Source organism: Penaeus vannamei, chromosome 33 (genome assembly GCF_042767895.1).
Source record: "Penaeus vannamei isolate JL-2024 chromosome 33, ASM4276789v1, whole genome shotgun sequence".
Taxonomy (NCBI): Eukaryota; Metazoa; Arthropoda; class Malacostraca; order Decapoda; family Penaeidae; genus Penaeus; species Penaeus vannamei.
In genome coordinates, this window is record NC_091581.1 from 29,151,641 (window position 1) to 29,161,640 (window position 10,000).

The 10,000-nt window shown below is 35.9% G+C and overlaps 1 protein-coding gene across 5 annotated transcripts in view; it reads right to left on the minus strand.

The window, feature by feature from the left end:
* NFAT (NFAT nuclear factor) overlaps window positions 1-10,000 on the minus strand; it is a 204,474-nt gene that overhangs the window by 16,918 nt on the left and 177,556 nt on the right. For all 5 annotated transcript variants that reach the window (XM_070145014.1, XM_070145011.1, XM_070145010.1 and 2 more), the window contains 6 exons: window positions 5,389-5,555; window positions 4,886-5,144; window positions 4,509-4,699; window positions 4,012-4,190; window positions 3,541-3,731; window positions 3,002-3,140 (listed from right to left, as the gene is read on the minus strand). In XM_070145014.1, coding sequence (XP_070001115.1) covers window positions 3,002-3,140; window positions 3,541-3,731; window positions 4,012-4,190; window positions 4,509-4,699; window positions 4,886-5,144; window positions 5,389-5,555 — 1,126 coding nt within the window. The remainder of the gene's footprint in view (window positions 1-3,001; window positions 3,141-3,540; window positions 3,732-4,011; window positions 4,191-4,508; window positions 4,700-4,885; window positions 5,145-5,388; window positions 5,556-10,000) is intronic.

Here is a 10,000-nt window from a genome sequence, read left to right on the forward strand (position 1 = left end):
AGAGACAGAGAGACAGAGAGACAGAGAGAGAGAGAGAGGGAGGGAGGGAGGGAGGGAGGGAGGGAGGGAGGGAGGGAGGGAGGGAGGGAGGGAGGGAGGGAGGGGGAGAGAGAGAGAGAGAGAGAGAGAGAGAGAGAGAGAGAGAGAGAGAGAGAGAGAGAGAGAGAGAGAGAGAGAGAGAGAGAGAGAGAGAGAGAGAGGGAGGGAGGGAGGGAGGGAGGGAGGGAGGGAGGCAGGGAGAGAGAGAGAGAGAGAGAGAGAGAGAGAGAGAGAGAGAGAGAGAGAGAGAGAGAGAGAGAGAGAGAGAGAGAGAAGGGAGGAAAGAGGCAGAAATATCAGTCTGACTGGTGCAAGAGCATCGGAATGGCTGTCAGTGCAGTTATGCAGAATTAAGTCAAAATGACAAAAGGTGATGATATGTGTTGGGCATGAGGGTGAGTCAGGCAATGTTCCAAGGCCTGATAGATGAAATGATTCTTTCAGTGATAATTTGTTGTAAAGATTATCCATGTGTCATGTTCCTGTCCAAAATGATAAAAAAGGAAAATGCTGAAACCAGTGCCAGTGAGACCTTTGGCATGTATCATGGACTTTTGAAGTAATGTAGTGATTTTTGCACACTGCAAAAAAAGTATATGGTAAGCACAGTACTTCAACTTCATTTCTCGGGTGATGTGGTTCTTAAATTACAGTATCTAAGGATGATTCTGCATGATTTGGCCTCCACAAGAACAAATGAATAATAATCATGTAAAACACTCATGATAACACCAGTTCAAGAAACATGTGAATGGGTCTGCCCATGATGCGTCAAGGTTCAAGAATGTAACGTTTAAAATGTATGTGACAAACAAAAACAAGACAATCAGAAAGGTAATTCGTAAATGTAACAAACTAAAACTGACAGGGGACAATAACTTCAGTAACACATACAAAAAATCAATCAATGATAACAAAAACAAAATAAAAGAAAATAAAAGAAAAACATACATGTGTCCATGAGAAAGTGCAAAATGACAATGGGTGGGTGGGTGAGTGTGTGGAGTGAAAGATGGTTGGTGAAAGGTGAGGGTGATAGAGCAGCAAGCGAGCGACTCCACCTGCTGGGTAGGTCCCCGGCACTTACGGGACCACGGCTGCGTCGCTGCCACGAGTGCGCCGCCACACCACGCCAATCTCAGACAAGAGAGTGATCAGCGACACCTATGTAACTAACAGAGAGGCACCGCATTTTGGGGGGTTTATTTGTGGGAGGCACTGAGCTTCCTGGGGCTTCCTAAATCTTCTTGCACATGCACCATGGCAGTGACATGAGAATGGTACAGGTGAGACCTGGGCTCAATCAGCCTTGGTAAAACTGGCATGGCCCAGATCTCCACCAGACAGCAGGGCAACCACCCTCATGATAATGATTGAGAAAGCCCAGATGATCAAATTACTAGGCAACACATGCTTGTTCTGTACCAGGGGGGTGGTGACTGTGCTAACTGATCCAGCAAGGTCTCCAGCTGTGCCGGGACATCTGATATGGAAGGCAAATCTACAGCAAGGGAGTTTTGTGCATGTGTTACCCCATCTGATGAGGATGCAGCCTGATATGGTCTGCATACACACCAGGCGATGAGAGGGGGGTGTTAGTGGCCCCGTCCCGTGCCCCCGACAACGCTCCTCCAGAGCCTTGCTATACTTGCAATGGCAGCAACTCACTCAATAATATAGCACTCTCATTGACAATGGAAGGGCAGACTATGCAACTTTGCGGCTAGTTGTGGACAGAACTCTGAAAATTTAAAAGAATGCTAAAGAAAAGAACCAAAAGTGCCACTTTGACTCTTAAAATCAAGTGGCTAGAACCTTGTTTCTTGGGTTTCTTTTTTCTCTTTATCTTTTTTCTTCCTCTTCTTTCATTCTTTTTGTTTTCCTCTATATACAACAACAAACTCAAAATTAAAAATTCATGAATGCTAGAACTAGCCACAAAGTTGTCACAGAGTAAGTAGGCACAATGATGCACTATGGACTAGCAGTCTGCCCTTACGAAGAGGGTGTAGGAGTGTCGCACCCATGCCATCATGGCCAAGTTGCCACTTGACACCAACACCTGCTGCCCTTACAAATCAAAAAATCCACGAGCCAAGAGTGATACAAAATAATCCCGCCCATCCCTTAAGGACCCCCCTCCTGCCCCTCCCTTCTCTTGACCAGAGAGGAAACTGCTATCCCTGGCAAGGCTCTAGAAGAGAGTGCGGGGGCGCAATGTGTGCTGGTGATTAATGGAGCCGGCCTACCTGCCTGATGCTGTTACTTGCAAACATTGTGCAAAAGGATTTGACCAGATCAAAAACAAAATGAATAAATAAACTGATAATAACAAAATTGAGACAAAACTACTTAAGATTACTGTACTCTTCTCCAGGAATGATTTGGGAAGACAGCAACAAAAGAATCACAATAAGAGATGTTATGAGATCAAGCAGGTAATCACGGGAAGAGAAGGCACTTTTCTGGAATATTTGACTATTTATTTTATTAGAGATTTACTAGAGAACCCAAAAAATATGCAATCAGTAATAGTGTTTTTAAATAATTGCTCTTCGAGAAAGGTGAATAAGGATTTTCAAAAAATTTATTAGTTACTACCGGGACGTAAATACAAAAGAAAAGGTTGTGGTGGGGAGGGGAGTTTGGAACGAAAGGTCGACACTACACAGGACAATAACAATAGAGAAGAAGAGCTTTGTTTCATTAAAAAAAAGACCAGACAACTCTTGAACAATATCTGCTGTACAAGTTCTTTTTTATTCTTCTTTTTTTCTTTCTCTCTTTCTTTTACATATATATCTTTTCTTTCTTTTTCTCTCTTTGTTCATTGATTTTAAAACAATATTAAAGCAAAAAAGATTGACTGACTTCTCCTCTCCCTTCCCTTGAATGGGCCAGCACAGATGGATTGAAGCTAAAACAACGGGGGGCAGAGCCAACCACCGCCGGGCAAACTTACCCTTCTTGGTCACCAGCGGATAATAGGTCAGGGAGTGGGGCTCCGACACTTTACCACCTGATGACACCAGCATTTGCACAGTCACCTCTTCCGTGATGTTTTGGTCATAATACTTGGGCACTGTCACAATCAGGTGGATCTGCCAAAGAGAGAAAAACAGCTGGGTAAAAGTTTCAGTGTGGGAGGGATATTCAGAATAATAAATTTGATCTCTAATAATGACCAAATTTCTAACTTTGTATTCAACCAATAATGTGTACTGAAATAGGATTAGCTAAGAAGAATAAGATTTGACTAATGAGTCTCACAATAGAGAAAGTTTTCAGTTTCATACCAAAATTTTAAATCTATCTTAAAAAATTATAGCACAATTTCAACTATGCTTAAAATAGTGTAAAAATTATCTTTCACATCTAATAAAAGGACTTTTACTGAAAATAATGAATGGGATAGTAATTTCAACTCCATCTTAAATAATAAAAAAATATATATTTTTTCAATAATGTCTAGTACTGCAACAGTCAAGTTTCTACACTTACAGGTTGGAGAGTCTCTGGATCAGGGCTGACTTTCTCCTCCCAGATCGGCTGGGATTTGGCACCATTTTGTTGGAAAGTGACAACAGTGTCCTTTAAGAAGTTCTTCCCAAAGATGAACATTTCCTCGCCACCTGTCACGGGGCACTTTTCCAGGGACTTGCGTGAGATCTCAGGTACACCGGGAGGTTGAGCTGGGGTAGGAAGGGGAAACAAGAAAGGGAAATACATTATCTTCAGTTTTTTGGTTAGAAATGCATGCTTCATGATATAAATATATATATGGAATGTTTCTCTATGAACCAAGTAATTGACAAAAAATATATATTTTTGTATCTCATAGAACTTTACAGTGTTAGGAATCAAATTTACAGATATTGTTGATTAAGAGTTCCCTACCATGGATAATATTCATTCTAAGAAAGAATGAAAAACAAATACAAATATAGAGGGTAATTAATAACATTTACTTACTACATGCAATTGGCTGTGAGACAACTTGCAGTGTTTCTTGAGCACCATTGCTGAGGGTAATGCAGGTACGGAACACAAGCCGGCACTTGGTACTCTTCTTGCGGCCTCTTGAGACAACAGCCTTGAATCTGTGCTCCACGTCTACATTTCTCTCCTTCAGGATTCCAACACAGTCACAACTAGAAGTAGTACAAAAAGAAATTTTTTTTCTCTCTTTTTTAGCTTCTAACTTTCTATCATCATTTTAGAGAAAAAAAAGTTTGACAGGATTTATTGCGAGTCTAGCTTATACTGAAAGTTAAGGACATTGTAGATGAACCTGAAACCTGTTGTAGAAGAAAATTGAAATTTTCTATTTGAATATTATAAAATTGTGAAAAATCTACAAGTCTTTACAATTTTGACAAAACTATGATACAGAAATAGGTGAAAATCCAACCTTTCATTGCCATCTATGCAATAATAATGCACTACTAAACCTTATACAATATCTTTACCTCATTGTCATATCATTTTCTGGCTCCAACTGTGCTTCAATGATTGCAGTACCATCGATTCTTCTCTCTTTGCACGGTGTTGAATTCTTGCCACTAACACGACACACCTGGTAGAACATGTGTGGCCCTGTCTTTCCTGAGTCTGACCCAACATACACCTGGAGTGTGGTGGCCTTATTGTACCCAAAAAGCTGTAAACAAGACCATCATTAGTACTTCTGTTAAAAAAGGAAACTGTAATGAATCCTGTTTATCATAACATTTGAAAGAAAACCCGGAATACTATTCACACAAACAGTGTGTATAGAACTGAGGACAAGAGATGCAAAACATTTGAATATTATATATGCAAAACAGCAGTGCAAAGAATACTCTACCTTCACTGTGGGATGGCCCAAACCAGACCTATCCTTGACAGCACCTCTAGATCCCTCTGTCTGGTATCTAGCCCGGTGCTGTTCCTCCGGCTGCAAAACCAAACTTAGCTCCACCTTGCCATCAGAAGACCGCGAGGACAACTGTGCAGTCAGAGGAGGGTTCCCCTGAGATATGGTTTGCCTTAGGACCTTGGTGTTGCGGCTACATGGCTGAGGGGTTCCATCCACACATAACAGTGATGTGGAGGTATTATTGCCCCTGAAAATCAAGAGGTTTAATCAGGTTCTGGTTCAACAGAATATAAAAATATATTTTTACCTATTGTCATTATGACTACAGTTAGAAAACATGAATGCAAATTATTATAAAAGTTATTCTCCATGACAAGTATTGAAAAACTGTATGATGGGCAATGAATCCTTCCACATATTGCCTTGTAAAATGCTTAATTCTAATTTCTACCCCTTTTTAAATTGCGTTAAAATGATTAAGCAGATCTTACTGGAACGCCTGAATTGACGAGAGGAGGGACACATCCCTGAAGGAGATGAGAGGAGGGATGGGCGGTGTGCTACTGGTCCCTTTGCTGGCTGGCAGCTCCTGAGCCTCGTCACCACTGATATCAACATGCAGCCTCTTGCCATTGACAGTGACCTTGCTCTCCACCACCTGTGTGAAAACAGATGAACACTATTATCATGAGCATGCATTCTGGCTTTGGGTAGTCTTCACTGCCATAAAATACTGTAGATAAGTTACAGAGAAGTTCCACAGACTTGATCTTTCCCCCATCTTCCTTTCACTCAGGAGAATGGTCTTCCATGTAGATGTTTTTTTTTCTAGGCTCAAAGCAGTGTCTCACAAGCTAATCCAAGACTATATTTGGAATGATACTAAGAGGCTTTAAGCACTACTAGGAGTGCCTTGGTACTGTACTTATTATCCCTTGACTGTGACTGAAGCACTCACTCCAACAGCAGTAATAGTTTCTTCTAAGCAAACAGTGTCAATTGTATATGATAACAATTAAGATTATTTAAACTAAATCTTCTATTTTCAGCCGGTTGATTAATTTCACATAGCAACTCAGTTTTCATGACGTCGTGATAACCTTAATTCCTTGCGAGTTTTAGGAGAACAAATTAACAGAGAACTTACTGAAATAGGAGATGTGGGAAAGAGTCAACTCTGAATGAACAAAGCTTTTAGTTACACCTTTTCTTTTCTCACTTTTTTTTTCTTTCATGACTGAATCCCTGACCTACTCCACTGGCAAGTCTTTGTTTCCAGCACACGAACTTTTGGACCATGCAACTATCTGCCATGATGCATCGGCAGACACTGTATCACGTCTTCAGCAATGTTCATCTTTTACATTATATTTTCTATTTTCCTGATTTCAACAATGACAAATTTTCTAAGTTACTACAAACTTTCTGCTGTTTATAGATGAAAAATAGAATAATAAAATATATGGAGTAATCTTCAGTAGTTAACTGTTTCTACCTTCATATTACAGACTCCTAAAATAAAGAATAAAAAACAATATATATATATATATATATATATATATATATATATATATATATATATATATATATATACACATATATATATGCAGCAATTAAAACACAATTATCATGTTTAAAAGGGTGTGTCTGTTTACCCTCTATCATATAGATTTTTTTTTTTTAAACAGATGAACTAAGTGCTAAATCTGCACTAGACAAACATTTCTTGCTGAAAATCAGGCCCTGAGTTGTTATCTCAACATTCTTCTAATCCAGCCTCCAAAATGACAGGATATTACCCTCAAACATGGCTTTCATATGTCGAGGATTCCTCCATTCCCTTCCTCCTATCCCCTATCCTTTGCCCATACCCTCCCACTTCCATTTACCCACCCTTTATACTACTTCTGTAAGGTGGGAGGGAAAACAAAAGAAAAATCGAAATCATGAACATCAATACTGTATCATATATGTGCAGTAGCACCATGAAAAAAAGTCAAATGCATTTAAGAGGTTACTAAAATTCTATAATGAATATTTCTCATATAACTCCAATCCCTCTTCTTTTTGTCTATATTCTAACATTGTCAATTCTTCTCAGATCATATCACATATATATATTCTTTTCTTTAAAGAAATCATATTCTCCATTAATAAATAACCATGAAGATAAACCAAGTTTCTTCCTTTGACTACAACAGGTAATTTCTTTAAAAACATAGTAGGGCTACAGTAACAATTTATCTATCTCCATGATGTCCAAATAAACAATCTGGATATCAGATAAGGAAAAATGCAACATCCCATCAGCCTACAAAACTTAAATTTTTGATAAAACATAAATACAAAATTACAGTAAAAAACAATCTATCTTATGATCTAGAAAACATTCTCCACTTATCCAGAAAGGAGAGAGCTAAACAGTGGACGCGAGGGAACTGCACAAGAATGAAATACAGCAACTTTGAATTAAGAAATAGTAATGATAAATAGTAAAAATAGATGAAACTGAAAAATCAGAGATCTTTCCGCCATCCACTTAAAATCAACTCTTCTCGGCTGGATAGACAAGGAATGCCAATTGTAGAAGGTCACAATCAATAGAGCACAGTACAATCTCAATCCATTCACTGTCACCTCGTAATCAAATTTTGGAAACATTACAAAGATGTGAGTGATTAACAAAAACAGGTGACACACAGTAAACAAAAGAAAAATCCATGGAAAGTAACCTTATATATTAACAACATTATATATATGACTGCAGGTTATAATGGATGTTTAGAGCTACACATTTTCTTTTTTCTTTGAAATACATTAATGTAGAAGCATTCTTCTGTTATTCTTTTTCAAATTCTGGAGGGTAAGAGTGATGTGATACCCCTAGAATTGCATTAGAAAGTGGAGGTTGTACTGTACAAGGAGTTCCTTATTGAATACCATGATTATTTAAGTTAGTCATTCCCACAAGACTATCAATTTATTACTTTAGTCATTAGTCATGCTTCCTTTGAATTTATTTATTTTCTATTTTCTAGATAAAAAATGAAGAAAACTTTTTCCTTCCATTAGTGAATGTCTATGACTAAATTTAGTCATCCATTTTCAAGTTATAATTGTAATTAAACAAAAAAAAACACTGGATGTCTTGTGACTATCAAAATACTTCCTGTATAATTTCAATAGGTTAATTCACAAATAACAAATACAAAAGGAATTGATAAAGAAAAAAAAAACAGAAGACAGGGAAAAAAAGACAAGTCATCAGAATAACTAGTTGATAAGCATCTACTATGATCTAAGATCCTCAACTCTGAAGAACTAGATACAAAGAGAATGAACAATGAGTGGAGAGATGAACAAACAGAATGCAAGATGAAAGGGGGGAAAAGAGTAGCACTGGCTGGCAGACCTTAATCAAGAAAAACATTTTGATACCCACAATTAATCTTTCTTTTTTTCTCTCTTTTTTTCTCATTTTGTCACTGCTTGTGAGCTTTAAATCCTAAATAACAATTACAAGAAAACACTGTATGAATGCTTACACCATGCTCATCCTTCAAGACGATAAGGTCACTACTCACTATTATCTAAACTTTTATCAGTCGTAATGTAGTCTGGTTCCAGATAACAAATGAATTTCAGTTCTCGGGAGATTTAATTACCCTTTCCCTGCTAACATTCTAAGCCATTAAATTTTTTTAAAACACGATCTTTATTTTCATATTGAAGTTAAGAGGAGGAAAAATCACCCTACATTAAAACTGATCTTTATGTAAATCAAAACTCTAAAATCTTGTATGATACTTAAAGAAAAATATGTAAAAATAAGAGCTAAATGCTGTTCTTTGGGTTAATTATAAAAACATAAATTGTGAGAACGTACTCTCTAAAACGGCAAAAGATTTTACAATTCAAACAATGAAAAAGATTAATAAAAAATATATAATAACAGAACTCATATTTATAATACTAATATCGATAATATTGATAATAATAACAATATCATTAATAATAATAATAATAATAATAATAATAATAATAATAATAATAATATCATCATCATTATCATTATCATTATTACTGATGATGATGATAATGATGATTATCACTTTTCAATATAATCATCATTACTATTATTATCATTACTTTTATTATGATCATCACTATCATTATTACCATCATTATCATAATTATCATTACCATTATTACTACCATTATATTCATCTTCAGCTTTATCATTATCATCAACAATACAATTATTATCATCCTCATTATCATCATCATTATTGCTAATATCATTATATTATCATTATCATAATTATAATCAATATCATTATGTTTATCATCATCATTATAATTAATATTATTATGTTTATCATCATTATTATCTTTCATATCATTGCTATTATCATCATTATCATTGTCATTATGATCATTATTACTATTACTATCATTATTATTGTTCTTCTTATATTCATTTTTGTCTTTATTATCATCATCATTATCATTATTACTTTTATCATTATTACTTTTATCATTATTACTATTATTATCACAAGCATTATCACTATAATTATCAAATTATTATCATTATCATTATAATCAAAATCACTTTTATAATCATTATTATTATCATTATCATTATAATCAAAATTACTTTTACTATAATCATCATCATTATCACTATCATCACTATCTTTTCTAAATAAATACAAATAATAATAAAAATAAAAATCTAATTTTCAGAATAAAAACACACCCACAGGGAGACAAAAGTGCAAAACGAACTTGGATTTAATAACATGAAGATTAAGTACACCCATTATCGGATAGGTGAATCACAGACCTACAATGAATACAGCATTATGCATCTGTACTCGACGATGTAACCCAACTCTAGATGTTAACAAATTTGCACATTAATCTTGCTGTAGATGTTTTTTTCTCTCTCTTTTTCCTTTTTACCTATTTTATACTTTATATGTACTGTACTTGTGTATTTTGTGTTCTTAATATCGTCATGTAAGGAAAGAAAGGGGAAATGTCTAGAAAACTAACAAAAATTATCATGACTGTCAACTCAGGTGTCTGTTGACAAAA